Source organism: Suricata suricatta, chromosome 3, assembly GCF_006229205.1.
Source record: "Suricata suricatta isolate VVHF042 chromosome 3, meerkat_22Aug2017_6uvM2_HiC, whole genome shotgun sequence".
In the NCBI taxonomy this organism is placed as follows: Eukaryota; Metazoa; Chordata; class Mammalia; order Carnivora; family Herpestidae; genus Suricata; species Suricata suricatta.
In genome coordinates, this window is record NC_043702.1 from 67,427,790 (window position 1) to 67,451,230 (window position 23,441).

At 33.4% G+C, this 23,441-nt stretch overlaps 1 protein-coding gene across 5 annotated transcripts in view; it reads right to left on the reverse strand.

The window, feature by feature from the left end:
• The window catches only part of SLC4A10 (solute carrier family 4 member 10), a 293,603-nt gene that overhangs the window by 94,620 nt on the left and 175,542 nt on the right, over positions 1-23,441 (reverse strand). For 3 of the 5 annotated variants that reach the window (XM_029934491.1, XM_029934488.1, XM_029934487.1), the window contains exons 6-10: positions 18,867-19,055; positions 9,554-9,645; positions 8,502-8,591; positions 3,219-3,376; positions 46-133 (exon numbers count right to left, since the gene is read on the reverse strand). In XM_029934491.1, the coding sequence (XP_029790351.1) occupies positions 46-133; positions 3,219-3,376; positions 8,502-8,591; positions 9,554-9,645; positions 18,867-19,055 (617 nt within the window). The remainder of the gene's footprint in view (positions 1-45; positions 134-3,218; positions 3,377-8,501; positions 8,592-9,553; positions 9,646-18,866; positions 19,056-23,441) is intronic. The other 2 variants (XM_029934489.1, XM_029934490.1) reach the window with 2 other exon arrangements.

Sequence of the window (23,441 nt, forward strand, 5' to 3'; positions counted from 1 at the left end):
GTGTACCTAGTGGGGAAAATGTTCCCAATGAACTTGAATAAATACCTCATCTGTCATTAGGGTTGCAATTGATCTGCCAATCTCATGGTACTGTTGACCCTTTCCCAGGGGTCCCAGAAGAATGAACAAAAATCTGTAATTAAGAAGAAAAAAAAAGTTTCAAGGTAGAAATATAAAAAATAACTTTAGTAGTTACAGAATCACTCAGCTCAAAGGACTAATTTAAGATGAGGAATTTGATGTAAAATACTTACATATTTTTTCACAATTTATTATTGTTTGGAAACATTTTATGATGATTGACTCTTATGCTTAAGATCCCTGAGGAATGGGAATCCATGGTAATTTTGATCTCAGAATTTTTCCATATAGTTACCCTTAGAGCCTACATGATAGTGAGAATTTTAAGGATTCTATAATCCTTAGAGGAGGAAGGTGAGAAAAGTAAAATATGATTAAACTCTCTGAATTATAAGGAAGAGAACTCACTAATATGCAAATTGTAGAATGGGGCAAAGAGGAAAAAGGTAACTTACTAGTATAAACAAAGAACATGGTCAAAAAAACAGTAGGTATATGTACAATTTACATTAAGTAAAAAATTATTGTCAAGAATCAAAGATAAACTAGGCAGGAGAAACAGGGAGTTAATGATCTGTTAATTCCAATTATGGAGGAATAAAAACACTAGCTACATTGTGATATTCCATCTAAATTAGACTGAAAGTCTAGCAAAGTCATCATCACAACTGGAGTTTTTGAAGAAATTAATACATGCTCTAGCTTTGGAGGACTGGCAATTGTCTTGTCTCTGAGAAAGGTCAATGCTGCAGGGAAATTGTGAAAATTTTTAAATGTCTTATATTCTACAATATACTTCAGTGGTATTAGTTTGTTAAACGGTTTATGCCCTTAGGTGTGAAGATGAATAGCTTTATAAGGTATACCAAATCAAATACTATACTCCTACCTTTCATTTAACTAAAAACTTTAGAGATTGTACATGTTTTTACATGAAGCATGTATTACACGGTCTCGAAGAGTCTGACCTTAATTGTTTGTGTTAGTTTTAACCTGAACCCAAGTCACTTTCTACTATACAGAAATGTCTACTACACATTTAAAAGAGGACCAGCTTAATGTGGTGGCAGATGCTTTATCAACTATAATACTTCTAAGAGATTTTATAACCTATGTACATCTTGCTGTTTTTCAGGTTTCTACTTCATGGGCTATTTATAAAGTCCTAAAAAATTATTTTCTGACATTTTTACTATGTGTGCTATTATATTCATGGTGTGCCCTTTTGTCCTCCTAAGAAAGAATAATTAGGAACCTTGAACAGCTTTCTTTATTCTACTTGTCTAACTAATCTTCTTCCATTTTTCACCTTTACAAACTAAATAGTCTAGTCTTTTTAATCTCTCCCTTACACAGTGGCTCTACTGTGCCCCTAATTTTTCCTCCATTGTTCTCTACACATATTTTGCTATGGCAGTATGAAATGAGGTCACCTAAACCTTGACAGTTTTCAAAGTGAGGGTATATAACCCCATTAAGACTTTTCTCTACTCCTGGGAATTTTTCTTTTCTCTCCTTTGAAATGCAGGAACTATCATTGTCAGAAATAGCCATCATTGACGCAGAATTTCATCAGACACCTTCCTAAATGGTGGAACAAGAATGCACTGCTTGGAGAACTGAAAAGGAACTTTAAACTACTAAAATAATACCTCTACAATTAGTAAGTCTGACATCTTACATCTGAAGTCCAAATTCCCAGCAACTCTGAATAGGTTGCCAGTTGTATATAGAAAAAATGCAGTCTAATCAGTCAGATGCTACTTGAATGTGTTCAAGTCATCTTCCCTCTTTATAAAGAAGTCAGCATGTATTAAAACTCTCAGTAGCCCTCCAACGGGATGAACGGACACTTCTTCCTACAACCTGAATGGTAACCAGGTTCTTCCCTCCACTCTGTTCCTGTCACAGATTCAGGGATGGGTATTTGAATGCCAGATCTCTCTTCCCTCTGCTGAGCTCTTTTGACATGAGTCCTCTCCTGGCTAAACTAGTCCACATTTTTGGAATATCTTACCCATAATCAAAGCACAGAATGATATAATATGCTATGTTTTTAGTTAAGGCCAGAGGCCCATGGAGGAAACATGTCTTACAAACCTCACACCTGAACTTCTCATCATATATAAAGTGGCTGAGGCATTCAGTGTTTGGGAGTGGAGGCATACTAATACCATTTGGAACAGTTGCATCAATCAGAGGGCACCAATCATGAGGGAAATGGGGCCCTCTCTAAGTATGTTTTGCTATGTGAATGCAAATGGAGCAAATGGCTGTCTGTATATAGAAATCCTGTTTAATGGACGGGAAAAGGAAGAAAACAAGGTCCCCTGAATGAATTGCTAGGAACCTAACATGCTTAAGTCAGTGTTTTTTTTTTTTCCCACAATTTTGCCCCTGGGCATATATTTTACCTATAAAATAGAGATTAATGATAAACAATGTAACTCAGTTTGTATTAACCCATAGTTGTTAGTTTCTATGTAGAGCTGAATGAAAAATATGTTTAGGTTATCAAATTAAACTTGTGCTTTTGATTTGAATTAAACCACAGCACCATGATGCTACTACCAATGATTCTTCAGTCTCTGTGTCTGGGAAACATAACATGCCTGGGATGGAAATACCCAGTACATTCGATAGAGCAAGGCCTCTCTTACTGATGACACTAGCATGTACTTGGAAGGCCTACTAATTCAAGCAAAAGCCATGAACTTTAACTTTTTTGAGCCTGACCACACTCATATACAGGATCCTCTCTTTAGCCCACAACCAATCTTTAGCCACAATGCAATCTTTGAGGAAAGCCCCACACTTTATCCTTTTTATCAACATAACAAGAAAGGATTTATATGGTGACAGAGACCAGGGTATTCAGAGATGAGTAGTATGCCTAACAGAAAACATGGGAATCGGAGAGGAAGTAGGAGAGGGCAGAGTAATTGTTAAAGTATGTCTCTCCTCTTCCACAAACAAGAAGGAAGAATTTTTTTGCATTACACATTCATTTCTAGAAGAACTTTCAGAGGAGATTGTATTTACTCCTGGTTTTCTAGTTTTGGCTTTGGGCATTTTTTATTTTCCAAAAAAAAAAATCAGTTTCAGAAAAATGCAAAAGATGCTCTTATACTTTTTACCTGGTTGGAATTGGTACTTCAGCCAGTCCTTGAAGCAATACAGCAGGAGACAATCTCACAAATGCAACCACAGTTCGATCTAAGAACTCCAATTCCCCGACTAAGATGTTTGAAGCTTCAGCACCTGGAGGAATCTTTTTCATAAAATGCAGATCAACCTGAGAGTATCACAGAGTAAAATAAAATAAACCAAAATTTGCTGAGTCATATTCCAGCACAGTGCTTCACACGTGGTAACCCATCAATAAATATAAGTGAAATAAATATAACATATATAAATAACATGTAAATCTAGCTTTAAAATAAACATCTCATTTGCTCCTTAAATATAATAACTTTTTTCTTGTGTGTTTTTCAAAGTTCTCATATATAAGCTGAATACCCTAGTTTCTCTTTTTAATGTTTTTAAAAGAAACTTCTTCAGCATCAGCAATCTTGAAATTTTCAGGGAGAAAAGCATACGTGCTCAATTACATGAATATATTTTAATTATCATTTAATTAGTATTTGCCAAAAGGCTTAAATATTTTTATATTATATTATCTGAATTTTGCGTACAAATATTTCAATTAATACTCAAAATATGCTTATTTCAAAAGAAATATAATGTTTCTCCTTATAATTCATGATTTTAGTCCCCATCTTTCTTCCAGTTTTTCTATATCCTTCACATTCTATACTTGGCCTGACAATACTTCAATTTTAATTTCTCATCAGAAATTAGAACTTAAATATAGGAAAGTAAAGAAAACAAGAAATGAATTAACATTTGAGGTTGCTGAAAAGGCATAGTTGAATTTCTGATATGAGATGTCTGTGTTTGAGATGAATGCACACAAAACAAAAGCAATCATTTACGAGAAGAAATACTTAAAAGGCGAAGTCTGAAAAATGATTGTAAAACACTCTTAAAAGTAAATATCAATTTTTAATGCACAGGGCCTCAGTGAAAACTAAGCAATGACTTTAAAGTCAATTTCACAGGCCTTTTTCTTGATTCTAATTTATTTGAGTTGCTTTTTGTGGATACTTTTTTGTAGGGAGGATAAGAGTTTACCTGCTGCAGTAACTGGTTTACGATCTCACGTGAACGAAATGCGGGCCCAAGATCACGGTGGAATAGGTGCAAGAGAGAAAAGAGCTCTGGCAAATACACGTGAGGCTGAGGTAGGTTTTTTATGGGGTTTTTTTTTTGGTTGTTTTGCAAATTTAATGATTTGAAAAGATAATTTATAAGAAGTACACAATGAATAAAGTTAAGAACTTTTGGATGAGGACCTTAGGAAGTCCATAGCCAGACTGCAGTAACTACATTTAGTATGTTGCTTTCAGAAATCAAGACCTCAGCCTAGCTATTGGGAAGGTTTATAACTATTTAATTTTTCTGTAAGATATGGGTGTCATAAGACAGAAATCCTACTATGTGACGTCCACATTTTATCACAGGATTAAACATAAAAATAATCTTCAGTACTCCACTAAAAACAGTAAATAGAACCAATGTTCTATTTTAAAGAAAAATAACAGAGCAAGACTGCCTATAAAAGTATGACAAGTATTATAAGTTCCAAAAATTTCAAACTACAAATATACTTCCAAATATAAATCTGTAAACTCATAAAACATATACATTGGGATATCATATGGTAAATATTTTCCTTTTATCTAATCTGACTTTTTAATTTATAGATACAAAGTAGTTATTTACCTTAATAATGGAAGGTTAAATTTCATGGGAAATATTATCATATTTTTGTGTTTACTTGTCTAGCTAGAAGAAATGCATACAATGAAAATGCTTTAAATTGGTAATGCTTTGCAATTTTATGATAATGCATACATTTTCAAGAAGAGGATAAAACACCCTATTAGCCCTATGAGAAAAACATAGTATATCTTCATCTCCATAAGTGTTTTAGAGCCTAACAAAATAAACAACTAAGTTTCTTTCTCCCAATGGAAATAACAATTATACAGTGTTAATACACTAGAACAAAATTTAAAATGAGAAACTAGTTTTAAGAAAATCTACAATTGATAAATATGAAGTATATTGGTAACAACGGTCATAATGAGACATTTAAATTCCACCCAAAAACATTCTATAAACTCATTTATTGTTATTTATTGTTTGGCAAATGCCATAGGCTTAACTACTGAAGTCTGTTCCTCAGACTGGTGGTAATCATACAAATAAATGTGTTATGATCCAATTTAATTAAGGAGTAAATAGTGTGCTAAAATAGTCTAATTTTACAAAAGGAAATATATGGTCCTAGCATTTAAATTATTTTTATATTATGTAATACCTAATATGTGATTGATTTATATCTGTTAATTAGGAAAAACACTAAAATATACAGACTTTAACTTGAGGTTTAGCAAATTTAGCTTTTGATTTAAAATATAATAAATTAGAGTTAAAGGGCGCCTGGGTGGCTCAGTCAGTTAAGTGTCTGACTTCAGGTCAGGATCTGCGGTCTGTGGGTTCGAGCCCCACATCGGGCTCTGTATTGCTTACAGTTCAGAGCCTGGAGCCTGCTTCAGATTCTGTGTCTCCTTCTCTCTCTGTCCCTGCCATGCTCGTGCTCTGTCTCTGTCGCTCAATAATAAATAAATATTTAAAAATTAAAAAAAAATAAGTTATAGTTAAATAATATATATATGGAGTAGCCATTATATTATACTCAATACATTCTATTATTCTTGGAGTAGTCATATATTTGGGGGTAAGAGATTATTTAACACATTATCTAATTATATTATTACATTATACAATTACATCTTATATTGTTCCTGGATTAGCCCTATATTTTTATATTTATACTATTATACTATTCATAAGAACCTTAGTTGACAATCAAACTAAGATTTAATATAACAATTGTCTCTAAGACAATCCTCAAGTGGACCCTAACACTTGAAATGCACACAAAGAAACCCCAGGATTTTCTTGTTCTCTGAATAGGACTTTGAAGAAATCAAGCTATACTCTTATGAATATGGATTTACATTCAGGCTTCTGGGATCTCTAGACCTTTCTGCTAACAAGGGAAAGATGCTTTATTCTGGGCATTTTGTACGTAAGCTGTGGGTGAGAAATAGATATATCTCTAGGGAACAAAGTTAGACAGAAGATCATAGTGGCATATAAGAAGTGTCTGGACAGGCCACTTGCTGAGATGGGAAGGAAATGCCAATGGGACTTCAGGGAGAAAGCTTAAGTCTTAAGGCCATTATAGAAAGCACAAGAAAATTAATAGGGATTCTCAAGGGAAGAAATGGCATTGTGACACTAACCAGCCAGTGACCTTAAGCAGTCTCTTACTCTCTCACTTTCTAAATGAGAAGATTTCTAAGGTTTTATACTGTTCAAGGATTTAATAATTCAACTCACTGTAAAATGTTTCACATAGTAAAGATAGATGCAGAGGAAAGTTCTCTCTACATAGAAAGTAACATAAAGTAGTCTTTAGGCCATTTGAAATAAAAGAAATATCTCCAACATCTGAGAAATACTAAAATAGTCATCTTCTCCATGTCAGTTTAAAAAACAAAGAGATAACAAAGCATTTTCAGACATCTGCTTTTTAAAAACTTATGGGAAGCAAAAACCTGATGACTCAGATTATATTCAAAAATACTCCTTAAGTTAATAACTTTAATAAGCTTATTATCCATTGGAAGGGTCAAAAATATATAGATTGATGGACGCCTGGTGGCTCAGTTGGTTAAATGTCTGACTTCAGCTCGGGTCATGATCTCACAGTTCATGGATTCGAGCCCCGCATTGGGCTCTGTGCTGACAGCTCAGAGGCTGCAGCCTGCTTAGAATTCTGTGTCTTCCTCTCTCTCTGACCCTCCCCTGCTCATGCTGTCTCTCTCTGTCTCTCAAAAATAAATAAAAGACATAAAAAAATTTGTTAAATTAGAATCTACATATTAAAGCTTAAATATTTACATAGACAAAATAACCTGGAGACTAGCCTAGCTTTGACAAATTCACTACCAAACTAAAGTCATTAGAGCTAAAAACAAACAAACAAACAAACCCTTAACTCATGTACCTGTCAAATCTGGCACAAAAACACAAAAATGTATTCCCATAATGATAGATCACATGTGTTTTTCCTCAACCATATTACTTAGCCCTTTCCATTCATATGGTAACAAGTATTACTTGGGAAAAAATGCCAGAACTTAATGCTTAAATTATACTAAATCTCATAGGATTCACTCAACAAATACATCCCAAGCACTGTTCAAGGTATTAGACATCCAGGGGAGACCAAAACATATTATATTCTAGTTTAGTATTTATTTTTGATACTACTATTTCCACTAATATTAACAAGAACAAGAATAACAACAACAATAGCCACTTTTTACTGAACATGTACTATATGATCAGCATTCTGCCAGGCTCTCTGTATATATTATTTCTTTTAATCTTTACAACAAAATTACAAATAGGTATTTTTATTCTTATTTTACAAATAAGAAAGCTGAAGTTCAGGGAACTTCTCCAAGAAATTATAAATGCTGGAGTTAGAATTCATGAACTGATGTTCTTTCTCAAAAGTCATGTTCTTTGCAGTGCATCATGATATGCCCAAAACACTGAGGAATGCAGATGGTTGGCACTGAGTAAAGTGCTATAACAATTACACTTTCCTGTTAAAAGAGGAAATGCCCCAGTGATTGCGAGTGCAATAAGGAAGAAAAGGGTTAAAAGGAAGAATATATTTTTTTCTCTCTTCTGTAGTTCTAATTGTTCTGGGGACCTGAAGATAAGACTACTGCCTCTAGTTGACAGTATTCATGTGCTCTCAAATGTGATAAAGCAGGGGTGAAGTCTACAAAGATAGGTCAGAGAACTAAAAGCAAAATGATATGGAAATATAAAATTCAGTGTCAAGGGGTTACATCCTTTAAACAAGTTAAAAGGTAGCTTATTTGAAAAGATGTTTTATTATCATTTTTTGAGAATATTAAATATGCCCTTGTTATACTGTTAGAGCCTGCATAAATAGGTAAGCAACTTTTTATGTCACTGCTTTTAAGATATTGTTTCAAATGAAGAATTCCAGAAATTAAATGTATGGTAGTTTCTGATAATTTTATTCCAACTTGCAGATGAATGAAGATGTGATGCTTTCAAAAGATGTGTGTTCTGGAGCGGCAAATGGAATACATCGAGCTGGCGTAATATTCGAATTGCATGCCTCCTTATGGTGAAATGAGCTCTGAACCACTGGAGAAACAGCCCGCGTGTGCCCTCACCTCTCTCTCTTGCTGGTGTGGAGGTCCTTTTTCATGCCTTTGTTTCATCCCACAGGGACTAGTATGCCCCTTTTGTTGGCCTCCCAGTCCCTGCACGCATAATTAACAGACTTAAGCTGGAAAAGCATCCGCCCACGGAGACTCCGCCAGGCACCAGAGGGAGAACATGCAATGACTAGACCTAGGCCACTTAGGCATTGGCAGAGGCATTCTGAAACAGCAACAAGGAGCTGATGGCCACTCATCCTCAGAAGCTTGATGCAGGCAACTTCCTCTGCTCTGCCTCCCCTTCCCACCTCCGCCCACTGTTAAAGTGATCACCAGGGCTAAGTATTTTAGGGAGGGGGAAAGAAATCACTCCGCGTGAGGATCGTTTCAGCCACTCAGATAAAGAGAATTCTTGACTGTCTTTGTTTCATCAATAGGGAAACTCCTCTTTCCTGTTCAAGTGTTAGTTTGCTATACCCTACAATAGAACATATACAATGTCAGGAATTTGCTGACCAAAATCACATGGATTCTATTTTCTTAGAATACATTCAGGTAAATGATTTCATTTGAATGGTCTCTCAGATGTATCCCTCAACGGAGTCAGTTTTAACCATGCTTTTATTCAAAATCTGCTCAGTCTTAACACGTTCTAGTGTTTCCCTACACTAATACCTTGCTATATTACAATGATGTAGCTTTACGTGATTTGTTTTTCCGAGGAGGAAAAATGATTTTGAAAAATGATAACCAGCAAAAACTTTCAACAGTAAACGTCTGTGATGTTCTCTGTGAAGTCTGGTTGTCCTTTTTTCTAGAGGAGATACATTATACCAAGTGGCTGAAACCCGAAGACTGCACATAAAACTTATACATTTGGTTCTGTGAATCAGCAAAATGTTACATGTGAACTTAAATGCCAACATCACCTATTACAGGATAAAGCTTTGGCTAAGAAACCAAAAACAGTGCATGCAAAACGGTGTGTTGACACCTCTTAAAATGGGTAGGACTGTCTAGTAAGAACTCAGCGACTTACTTACATGAGAGAGAGAGAAGCTTACCTTGCTAAAGTCAACTGTGCTGTTTTCTCTGCTCACATCGTTTTTATTTTCAACACAGGCTGGAGCAGACTGAGGAGAAACAACCTGACCTGCTAAAAGAAATTGTTATTACAGAATACAAACAATTACTTACGGAATTCTAGACAGATTGAGTGAAAAATGAATTAATCTAGGCTAACAGAGGTTTCTTAATGAGTTTATGAGGTAAGCATGAAAGGTCAATATAAATAGATCTATATCAATACAAATACTCTTATTTATCAGTTACAGTTAGAAATGGGAGAATTCAGTCAAGAAAAAGAAAGCCAGTTCTTAGATTAAAACTCTGTCACTAAAAGTTATTCTCTATGAAGAAAATCATCTACAAAATATTTAAACCTAATCATGGTTTGGAAACATTACTGATCTCTAAATTTCACCCAAAACTCATGACAGGTATATATGACATATATATATATATATATATACACCTGACAAGATAGATATCTATTATTATTTAAGCTCAACCTGAAGAATTTTAAATGTACACTTTTTTTAAAGGGCAAATATCTGAAAGGTACACAGCTTATTTATAACTTCTAGTGTATCTGAAAAAACAAGGAGAAAAAATTCTTTGACAATAGCTTTTAGAGATTTCTATATGAGAGGTCCAGTTAGATAGAAATACCTTTCCCTTACACAGGACTAACACTTTGAATATGATTTTATCCTTGTTACTATGCAATTATATAAGCATACTGATATTGCTCTGCATGAGAAAAGATCAATAACCTTGAATTGCATTAGTCTTCCATTAACACTAACCAGCAACTTCATTACTGTGTAGTCTTTTTCCCATTAGGAAGATTATTGCATTGGTTAAATGGACAGTAGAGGTGGGGATGTGACTGGGTAGTTAAATTCCATTGTTCACTAAATATGAAACCTCTTTTTCAATCACAACTTACCTGAAATCTGCCCATACTCTGCAATTAAATGATTAAAATGAACAAATTATGCTTAATTTCCCTTGTGTCTCTCTTCTTCCCTAATCCCTCCCCATCCTCACTGGTTAGTTTTGCTGTGAATGTGTAATTACAAACTAGCTTTGAAGCCTTGACCATATTATGACCATAACGTACTGACTCCAAACTATTGCTCTTACTCTCCTGAGGCTTAGGAGTACCCTCTCCTCTCTGCCCACCTGTTCTCTGAATCTACTGACATCTCAGTCTTATTCCAAGCTCACCTTTACTCTCATCCTCTCCACTTACTAGAGTCTGTGCTTATCAGAACTTCTCTAAAGTCCTGGTGTGTATACAGATATAATCTCTTCTTTAAATTCTCTCCTCAAATCCCACTTATTTTTTGTTACCTAGAAATTACCAAATGTGACTTCAAATACTAGTCATTTATTTTCAAACATTACTATAATTTTCTTTTGGGAACCGTTAAGGCTCTCAGGCAGTGGTCATTTATTAATAGGTATAATTTTTTTATGTTTTAAAATTGTATTAACAGAAATTAACTTAATATTCTTCCAAACCTTAAATATTTCTCTGCTTTTGCTAAACAAAGCAAAAGAATATGTTTGGTTATGATTTTAAAAATGAATTTTTAAAGTAAATTTACCTCAAACCATGTATGCACATTCTGATTATATCATATTCCACAAAAATGGGAACTACAGAGAAACAACAGACATAAGTTGCTACAACTACTTTCATTCTCCCATTTCTAGCTGCAGTGTGCAGCTATGACTGTGAACTTATTAGCAGCCATTTCATTTATCATTCTCAAAATAATAACTGTAATCTTAAAAAACCTTTTACATAATGCATTTGTGCTAACAGATGTCTTCAATCACCAGTTTCACATCATTTCTCCATATTTTCATGAATTAGAACATTAGATGTATTTAAACCTAAATATACTGAATGCCCTATAAAATTGAGTAGTGAAATTCAAGGCATGGAAAATTAAATAAACATATTTCAGCTTTTTTTTATAATAATCAATTCATTTGGTTTGAACTACATAGAGGGACAATTATTTAACTCAATCAGTAATTACATACAAAAAGAGTCAACCCAATGCAAAGTCACCAACTTCAAAGAGATTTTATGGGATAGACAGTGTGCTGTAACTTAAGATCTGAATAAATCAGATAGCCTATGTTCTCACATATATACCTTAAAAGCAGAATATTTTGTAAATTACCTCCAGCTCACATATCTTTTAAACATCGGCACTAGTATTTCCTCTTGTAAATATTAATATTTTGAGGTTCATTGTTCTATTCTTGAAGTTCTTGTTCTGTAGAACAAGAGCTATTAATGTTCTACGATGATGACAATTTTATAAAATATTATCTATAAAGGTGGTAATCAGGAAGAGATTTAAGTTCTGTTTTTATGAATATTTAAAGTGATATGGATAATGACCTAATGGACAGTATTTAATTAGTAGGAGACATAATAGATGAATATAGGAAATTTCTTGCAAGTTCTATATTCTAGAGATGTACACAGAATGTATGCTGGTACAGGAAAAAGGCAAAAAGGCATAGAAACTACTAGCCTATGATATAGCAATATAAACCACAAATCTGATATATTTTACATTTCAGAGGTAATAGTTAAATAATAGAAGTAAATGTTAGTAATAAATATATTTAATCACGTCATCAGTCCTGCAAAATTTAAAGAGAACTCCAAATTTTATTTAATTTTATGTTAATTTGTGAAAATGAAATAATAGACATTATAAATGTGTTTATCTTCAAGGCAGCATCTGAAAACTTGGCAGGATGCAAAAATAATGTATAGATATTATTTAAAAATTCAAATGACAAATTTGCTTTGGGTTATTTTTAATAACTAGAAGCCTTTAAGGGGCTTAAAATTTTGTTATTCATCTAGATTATCTGTATACCTCAATACCTATATAACTAAAATCATGAATTATAGTCTATTGGATGGCCAAAATTTCCACAAATTAAAATAAATTTTATAACTATAGTCTTTATCTTTGTAAACAATGATCTCTTTAGTTTATTCCAACGATTGCTGGCTTTCAGAAGAAGTGGGGGTGAGGGTGGTTTGGATTTCAAGACAACTTTTATTAACTTAAATACTATTACGTAAGAAAAATCAGAGGTTTTGAAAGGATATTCCTTATTTTCTCTCTGATGTTTAAAACAATAGTAATTCACAGAATGACAATTCTCATGTAGAGGATTATACTTTCAACCAAAAGGGAGTATGTTTACTAAAAAAAAAAAAAAAAGAATTTGCCAGAATTCTCACCTCCAGGACAAAATGGTATAACGTTAGGATTAGCACTCACATATGTGTATAGAAGCTTTATGAATGATAATGTTTAATGATACTTTTTCTAATCACTATGCCACAATGCTTGTGAACATACATGTTTTTGTCTATTAATATTACCTTCATTTTGTCCACTGATCACTATTCACATTAATGTATCCTACAAATAAATGTCATTGCCATATTTAATCACATCTGTTATTATAATATCTAAATAATTTTGAGGCATGAAGAGGACTATCTAAAAAAAAGAGACATTTATTGACTCATAACCCAATTATATTTAGGGTTAATTATCCAAAAACTAAGGAAGACTGAACATCATTAGTATTAACTAGGAAACTGTCATGACTATATCAATATAAACATTTAAGAAACCTAATTTTATCCTATATATGTTTATTTTTCCAGGCTTTTAAACTCAACTAGTTCACCATTTAAATCAAAATTCTAATATTTGCCATACATCTTATTAATTAAAGTACATAGTTTGTCGTATTCATTTTAGCAACTGCTTGAATTAATTTTCCTTTGAGTCATGAATTCAGTTTTTCCTCTGGATTTCCATGAGGGAACATATATCAGACAGATAACAAGTTATTATAGACCATCTATTTTTCCAAGGAAAATTATAAAAGATGTGGGACAAGCATAGGAGAAAACAGAGTAATTCAAGTAACTACTAATTAGAAAATGAAAGCTCTGCCTTCCTACTTGTTACTTCATAAATTTTTCATTAAGTCCATTGTGAGACTGGCATACTCATTTCCTCTTCATAAAGTTGTGGGGAAGGAACATGAGATTCTGTCAAAAGTACCATTTTTTTTTAACTTCAAGTAACATCAGTGTCATTAAAGTATCTCATAATGGAAACACGACTGTAAAACATGTTCTCAAAATATCTATTAAGTATTATACTAACTGGTTTAATACCTTACCTACAGTTTTCTTCTTCTTTAAATAAATCATATATGTAAGTATTGTCAAACAGCAGCTTTTACATTTCTATTTGGCCAAATTCAAATCAAAAGGCGAATAATACATTGCTCAAGTATATCATTATTTGCTACTGCTTAATCCACTGAAACTCATGTGTACTGAAGGAAACTGGGATGAAGACATAAAGGTACATTACTATTAACCTAGAGACCAAGCTGATTTACACTACCTCAGAAACCTTCAACGCATTTAGAGTACCCAAAGGGTAGGAGATGAGGGAGGTACAGAGATGAGATGAGCCTGTTAGAGACAGACACAAGACAGAGCAAAATAAAGAAATATAAAGATGAATGACAAAGTTACATACATGTGTAACAATACATTTATTCATGGGAATAGGAAACATGAAGAAAGAAAGGCTAAATATTTAGAAAATGTTGATTAGGTGAGCTACATTTCAAAAACATAAAAAGTATGCACATAATTAAACTTGGAGAAAAATTAGTATGCCTGACAATAATTAATGTAATATAAGAAATAACAAATTTAAGCACATCATATTAGATATATTTTTGCTGTTAATATCAAGTCTCGATATTTCAAAATTCAGTAGCAACGATATAGTCTCTTAGCAGAACCATCACTGTGTCAACAAGTCACCTTGATTTTTTTTTTGGAACAGTGGAAAATACCTTTATTCTACAATGTTTACTTCTGTCACCTACATGAGTCTTTAACATGTTTTCTCTCAAATAATTCTAAGAATTATAAGTCTACGTTTTTATTTTAATTCAAAGGTAGCGCATTATGAGACATAATTTTTAAATTCTTGGTATCTTACTTATGAGACCACAGTATTTAAAAAACATGAAAGCATAGAAATATCTAAACACATAAAAACATTATACGTATGAAAATAAAAAGTATAGCATTTGTAAAAAGAAGAGATTATAAAGCAATAGAACTGATTTTCAAAAGCCGTAAATAAAAATTTTCCACAATACACATGTGTACATTATTTTAAGGGCTGGAATCTACGCAGGCCTAACGGATCAACTCATATCCCCATCCTTTCAAATCTAAATGTTCTCCAGTCACATAGGGCTTTGAGAGTAAGTCAGAGACCTTCTGCTCTGTAACTCCTTTTGAGATCCTAAATAAAAGATACAACGGGGAAGTATTCATAATAGAGGGGAGAAAGGATACATGAAGGAAAAGAAAGAGAGTTAGAATTATTAGTAGGAAACAGTGGGATGAGAAAAGCCTACCCCTGAGCAAACTCAGTCTTGAGTTATTTTTAAAAATATAAATGTTATCAGCAGGGCAATAATATTTGATATGAAATTTGTAATCCAAATGTCTCAAAATGTAACCGAATGCATGACCTAAATAATACATATCCTACGAAATTCACTTTTTAGATCATTTGACACAAAAATTTTACTTTTATTTTTAGCCTTTCTTGTTTCAAGGACTTCTTTGAATATTCTTGATATATTTATTCTGAGTACTTTCTACCCATCTCTTTTCCAGGGTTTTAATGTTAAAGAAGATATTATTTCCCTATTATTTTTTGCTGTTGTTTTGCCAAATGTAACTGTCACTTTTTATTGAAACATCAGAATCAGACATTTAATTCTCACAGTTTTGATGCTTAATGAAAAGTGAAAGTTAAACACAGCATGGTGGCATTAAAATGCACAGTGGATCCATAGCACCCTGCATCTTGGCCCTTAAGAGAATGTGCAAAACACCACGAAAAAAAATTACACAAGATAGTAAAGCTAACATATTTAGAGGTGAGACTGACAAATTATCACAAATCACTAAAAAAGTTAGGAACAAAACAGTGCAAACTCGGGACAGAGAGGAGCCGGGAAACCACTCTCTTGCACATTAAATCTACGACATGGGGAAGATCCACACTTGAAACTCAGACTGAAATATCCAAATTTAATTAATCCTGGGATTACCACCAAGGTAATATGCTCAAGATAAAGGCAATTAGGGCAGCAGAAACCATATCTAATATGACTCTTTTAGACTTCTTCACATACCTTTCAGCTCATTTTTGAGAAAGTTTCAAATGTTTTCCTCAAAAGTGAAAATATATTCAGTAAGAGGGGGCTTATTTCTATCCCTGCTGGGGAAGGAAAACGTTTCTGTTTTCAAGTTTCTATAAAATCTGCATTCCGTTTAATTCCTATTCTATAATCTTAAAAGAAAAAAAGTTGATCTCTTTTGTAAGCAGTTCCCTGCTGCAGAGATTTCTTTTAATAATAATATTTCACCCTTTTGGATTTCTTGAAATCCTTCTGCATCTCTCTGTACTACTGCACAAAAAATAAGTGCCTTTTGCATATGTTGAAATAATGTCAAATCTCTATTTACGGCTATGAATTTCGATTTGTTTGTTTATCTAGAATTTGTCAGTTTTTAGCGTTCCTAAATAGATTGAGAACCTTAGTAATAAAGGTCTTTCACACTTTTTTTCACTTCTAGATAGGATATTTATTTCTAAATTGGTGAAGTCTATACATATTTTCAGAATTCTCAACACACATAATTATGCAAAGTGTATGAAGAAGCAAAACAGAGTCACAAGGAGGTGTTATAAGCCCGGGCTTAGAAAACCATTTCTGACAGCATACTCTACAACAATACTTAATTGGGTATATGAATCTTATTAGAAATGTTTCCAAGTTTTTATTACCCTAATGTGTGCCTCAGAAAGATCTCTGTGTGTTTAGATAAAGGCTGATTATACAGATGGTGATAGAATCACTTCAGAACTACTCATATTTTAGTTTTCAGAAAAACTAAGCATTTGCCTCAGTAAGGCAAAAAGTGGGCTTTCAGAAAACTTTGTGTCTATATGTGGACTTGTAATCAAGGCTATAATTCTATCATTATGTTTACCAGAATTTTAAAGCAGTAACAAGTAGTGTGTCTAGGTCTACATGATATTGCAATAAATTGGTCATCCAGGAAATTCATTACCTTTCTTCCCTCTGAGAACAAAATGCAATACAATTATTTTATAGTAAACATTATCCCCAGTGAAATTTCAAATATAAAAATTATGGCTGGTTCACAGCCCACAAGCCTTGAATTTTTAAATAAACACATGTCCTTCTTATAGACATATGTTTTATGGTATGATTTCTATTAAAAGTAGTGAAATGAAGGCAGAATTTTTCAAATATGCTTATATTGTTAGAGAATTAGTTCACAGAAATATTTTAATAAGATCTTTAGAATCATGTAGACCTAAGCCCAAAGTGAAAATTAGTAAATACCTGAATCTGTCTTTTTAAGATCATCGTTCCCAAATAACCACTATTTTAAGCATAATAAAGGAGCTACATTTAGATTGCCTCAGAATATAAAAGCTTCATTTTGTGATTTTTATGTACAATATATTTTAAAGCAATTTGTGATTTAGAATGTGAATGTATTTTAAATATGTACTATGATTCAAAGCAAGTTACACCTTCTCAAAATGCTTAGTGTAATACAAGTTGGTATACGTCATAAAGAGCTTTACTGACCTTACTAGAGGTTTCTCTTACTACGCAGAAGTAGAGCGTTCCTATGAAACCTTTTATCAGCTAAAATGGCATGAAGTGAAGAGCATCCCCCACTTTCTGAAAATTTGCCTTATGCCACCTCACTTTTAAGACCTACATTAGTACAGTAATAGCTTTTTTCCTAAAAACAAAATCCTCTTCGTATTTCTTCTGATTAGCGATAATAGGTACTGATGTAAGTCTTTCACAAAAGTCAAGTGGCATAACGTGAACTTTTAGAAAGCAGGGGATATCTTTATAGGCTCAACTACAGACAGCTATATAATGGCCATGACTTACATTCAGTTATTGAAGCATCTTTTAAAAATCAAGGACTTCAAAAATCATTTTGCCATTAAGAACTGGTTATATACTCTGAAACAATGATACATCTAACCATTTTCAGTGATTTATTAAGGCATTTCTTGTAAGTATATCTTTGATTCAGTAGCAGAAAAATTTGTTTAAAAATCCCATTTAAAGAAAAATGTGGAGAAAACTTGATTTCAGGCATTTGTAGTTAATACATCACTAAAGCTTTTGAAAGTATAAGTGAAATGACAAACTAGTCCATACAGTAATATATGTGCTTTATTGCATTTGTAGCAATCAGAGTCTGTCTAGTAAAGCATTTGAAATTACTTTTCATTAATCTTTTAAAGCTGGAAATTCTTATAGCTGATGAAAGTTTAATAAATTCTTGTCATCTTCATGATAACTTTATTTTCCTTCACAAGACTAATGTGAAGGATGGATGCAACAGGGACTCCTAAGCAACATCTCCAGTGTAAATGATGAAGGTTCAAGTAGAGGCAAGAAGAGAACAAAACACACAAGAAGGAGAAAACAGTCTCAAGCATAAACCACAAGAGTAAGTCCTGATTGCTAGGAAACAGTGGTTGGTGTCATCTCTGTGGGTGTGGGTAGATAGGAAGTACATGTGGCTCCAGGCGTACCACTGCAAACAGCAATGAGCCTACGACTCAGAAACCAGGCTTTATATACAAAGAGTCACTAGCTGGTCTTTCCAACCATAACCTCTCATGGAATTTGCTGACTATGAACAACATAAAATCAATATCTTTTTTCCACAAACAGTAATTAGTGATCATTATTTATTTTAATTAAAACAACCATAACTCCAAGCATTATATTACGTTCTCAGCTCGAGGGACAAAGACTAAGACTTTGATTGGGATACAACAGATGCTCAGTTTAATGTTTGCTGCATCTAAGTATGTAACTTCTTATTAGAAAAAAGTTTCTTTTGTATTCCTTCATGAGCATTTCAAGAAACTTAAAATCTTTGTTAAAATTTCTACAATTTGATGCTTGATAATTAGACTATATACATATATATATATATATATAAAGCATTCTACTCCAACAGTTGAAAACTACATTTTCAAATAAAATATGTTTTAAAGAATTTAGAGGCATTTTGAAATTTCAGATACCTGTAATAAACATAGAGTACAATAAAGAAACAGTTACCATTTTTATCCATGGAATTGGGTTCTGATTGTTTCTTGCCAATATCAGCAAAGGAACGAACAATGGGAATTCTATTGGTGAGTTTTTTCTGATTCTGGTGGTGATGCTGTTTCATCAGCGCCTCATGGACCCTGTGACGTACGTCCTCACTGAGCTGACCTGAGCTTACTTGTTGGTCAAGTACCATGTCTAAAGAGGAAAGGCAAGAAAATATTAGCACAGCATAGTATGCAGGCAGGCAGCAAATCACTGAATCCAAATATGTATACTCTAGATAATATTATTCATCTTAAAGTAGAATGAACTCCTTTAAGAATCTCTAGATATGGTCTTACAAACAGAAATTTGCCTCTTTTTGTTAAAATGTTGCGTAAAAACATCTTCAGAAAATTTGTACTATAAACCGCTCACTTTTAAATGTGTAATAATTTTGGGGAGTGTTATTTTTTAAATGGACATAGTTGCATTGAGAGCAAAGCATTTATATACTCAGTTACTCACTCACAGTAGCAAGGATAATATCAATATAGTTACTATGTTTAAAATTGTAAGGTGGCTTTATACTTCTATTTTAATATGGCTTTTCTACCTTTTTCTATCAGAAAATGACTTCCATATTTCCTCTTTAGGTAAACAAAAATCCATCTGTAAAAATCTGATGCAGGGAGGCTTAGGGAGCTATCTAGTCAGTTGCATTTCGAGAATAAACAACTCTTTCACATTGATATTAAGTCAACCGACTTATATATTCCTTGGAAATGTGCCTATATTTAAAAAGCCTTCTGTAAACATAAAACAGAATAAAGGTGAGATTTCAGAGATTATAATTAAGCAGATTGACATTTACCATAGTAGTGTCCGAAACACCTACAAAATAAGTAGATGAGTAAAACAATTTTAAGTTTCTTGGTAGTATACAAAGATCACTTCACTGAACCTCAGTGCAGGAAGAGGGAGAGTCCATGGTGGAGTAGGAGGATCCTGAGCTTACCTCATCCCCCAGATACATCAAGGTAATAGTTACATTTACACAGTTAACTCTGCAAATGACCTGAAGACTGGCAGGACAGACCTTCCACAGCTAGCCATAGACAGAAGGGGATATACAAGAGGGTAAGAAGGGCAGAGATGTGATTGGAAACCAAACTGCTAGCAGTACTAATCACAAAGAGAACTGGACATCACAAACATGAAACTGAAAGAGGACCAGACCCCACACCAGGCAGTCCTGGCACTGAGGACCCACACTGGGAAGAAAAGTCCTCTTTACATCTCTGCCTCAGAAAACCAGCAAGGCTTAATTCCTGGAGCTTTATAATTAGCAGGCTTAATTCCAGGGGAGCCTTTGGGCAACCGGAAACGGGAGTCCCCACTCTTAAAGGGCAGGCATACCAAATAATTCAGCTGAAAACATAGCACAGAAGCAGCAGTTTTGAAAAGCGTCTGGTGTATAGGTAAAGGAGATTTATTGCCGTGTACCAGAGGGACAGGAATCAACAGAGATTTCACTGGGAGGCAAATTCTGGCAGGAGCTGTTTCTTTTCTGCTCCCACAATCTAGACAGCAGGACATTTGTGGGAGCCAGCTCTATACCTCCATCTACCTCGCTAGCACCATGGGCCCCACCTGAGCATTCTCCTGCAAAACCACCCCCTCAACACACCTGCCTCTCCAAGCATCCCTCCAAAGCAGCTTCTGATTGGATCTCACTCCAGAAACAATGGCAACAAAAGCAAAAATAAACAAATGGGACTATATCAAATGAAAAAGCTTCTGCACAGCAAAGAAAATGAGCAACAAAATAAAAAGACAGACTCTTGAATGGTAGAAAGTATTTGCAAATCATCTATCTGAGAAGCAACTAATATCCAAAATATATTAAAAACTCATACAACTCAACACCAAAAAAGTAAACAATCTGATTAAAAAATGGGCAGAGAACCAGAATAGACATTTTTTAAAGAAGATGGCAGGTAGCCCAGAGGCACATGAAAAGATGCTCAACATCACTAATCATCAGGAGACGTAACTCAAAACCAAAATAAATTATCACCTTACACCAGTCAGAATGGCTAGTATCAAAAATGATACGAAATAACAAGTGTTGAAGAAAATATGGAGAAAAGGGAACGTGGAGATAATATCTAACTCATATGCTATAGGCCTCAATATATAAGGCACCTAATGGACTGCTTAGAATGTTGAGACCCTCAGTAAATATTTCCCAATATGATATTTCCATTAAGTAGGTTATGGATTCCTGGTTTGGATTTTGTGATGGTTTTAATACATTCACATTTAGTTTATAATGGTAGGGTTTGTCAATAACAGAAAACTCAAAGGAGATGATTCAGGATTGTGGTGTAGAAAGATCCAAACACACCTCTTCCCTTGGACAAAACAAATATACAGCTACTACGGAAAAATAGCCCATGAAAAAAACCTGAGATCTAGCCAGATACCTGTTACACAACAAAGAATAAAAGCACCACATCAAGACTGGTAGGAGATGCAGAGACATGACTGAGGGGCAGCCCACAATCAGGAGTGAGCTAAATATGTATGTGTACACACACACACACACACACACCCCAAATAAACCAATTTTACCATATTTGATAACCGACTAGAATTTAAATAAAAACTTGAAATTAAAAAAAAATCTATGAATGCAGTAAAGGCAGTTCTGAGTGAAGCTCAGAGTGATACAAGTCTACCTCAAGAGATAAGAAAAATCTCAAATAAGTAACTTTACATCTAAAGGAGCTAGAAAAGAAGACCAAACCAAGCCCAAGTTACTAGAAGGAAGGAAATAATAAAAATTAGAGCAGAGATAAATGAAATAGAGACTAAAAGGACAATAAAAAAGATCATTGAAACTAAAAGCAGTTTTTTGAAAAGATAAACAAAAATAACAAATCTTTAACCAAACACATCAACATTTTAAAAAGGAAGACCAAAATGAAATCAGAAATAAAAGAGAAGTTACAAATGATTCCACAGAAATACAAAAGCTCTTAAGTGACTACTATGAATATACACCAACAAATTGAACAACCTAGAAGAACTGGATAAATTTCTAGATACCCACACCCTTTCAAGATTGAACCATGAAGAAATAGATAATCTAAATATACTGATTACTAGTAAGGAGAATGAATCAGTATTAAAAAGAAAACTTCCAATGAACAAAAGTTGAGGACAAAATGGCTTCACTTATGAATTCTACCAAACACTCAAAGATTTAACACCTATAATTCTCAAACTACTCAAAAAAATTGAAAGAATGCAATTCTTCCAAACTCATTTTATGATGCTGACATTATGCTTATACCAAACCAGACAAAAACTCCAGCAGCAAAGAAAAAAAATGAATGAAAGAAAGAGAAAGAATTAAAGAGAAAATTATAAGCTAATATCTCTGATGAACACAGATGCAAAAAACCTCCACAAGATATTAGCAAACCAACTTCAACATATATTAAAAGAATCATACACAAGATCAAATGGAATTTATTCCAAAAATGCAAGAATTGTTGAAATCAATCAATGTGATATACATTAACAAAATGAAAGATAAAAATCATATGATCATCTCAATGGATGCCGAAAAAGTATTTGACAAAATACAATAGCCATTTATGAAAAAAACTCTCAACAAAGTAGGTATAAAGGAAATGTACCTCAACATAATAAAGACCATATATGACAAACTCAAAGTGAACATGATTCTCAGTGGTGAAAAGTTGAAAGCTTTTCCTCAAAGATCAGGAATAGGACAAGGAGGCTCATTCTCACCACTCTTAGCATAATATCAGAATTTCTAGCCATAACAAGTAGGCAATAAAATAAAATAAAAGCCATCCTAATTAGTAAGGACAAAGTAAAACTGTCACTATTTGTGAATGACATGTTGAAAACACTAAAAATGCTACCAAAAAAACTATTATAACAAATGAATTCAATAATGTTGCAGGAAACAAAATTAATATGTAGAAATCTGTTGCATTTCCATAAATTAATAATGAACTATCAGAAAGAGAAGATAAGGGGAAAAATCCCATTCACAATTGCATCCAAGAGAATAAAATACCTAGGAATAAATTTAACCAAGAAAGTAAAAGACTTATACTCTGAAAACTATACAACATTGATGAAAAAAAAATTGAAGAAGACACAAGTAAATCATGGATTGAAGGAATTCATATTAAGATGTTCTGTTAAGATGTCCATTCGATCCAAAGCAATCTATAGATCCAATGGAGTTTTTCACAGACAAGTAATCTTAAAATTTGTATGGAACCACAAAAGACCCCCAAATAGCCAAAAACAATTGTGAGATTGAAGAATAAAGCTAAAGATATCATCATACCTGACTTCAAACAGCACTTTAAAGCTATAGGAATCAAAACAGCACTGTACTGGCAAAAAAAAAAAAAAAAAACAGACACAAAAATCAAGGAAATCTAATAGAGCCCAGCAATAAACCCATACATATATGGTCAATTAATCTACAACAAATGAGGCAAGAACATACAATGGGGAAAAACAATCTCTTCAAATAAATGGTGTTGG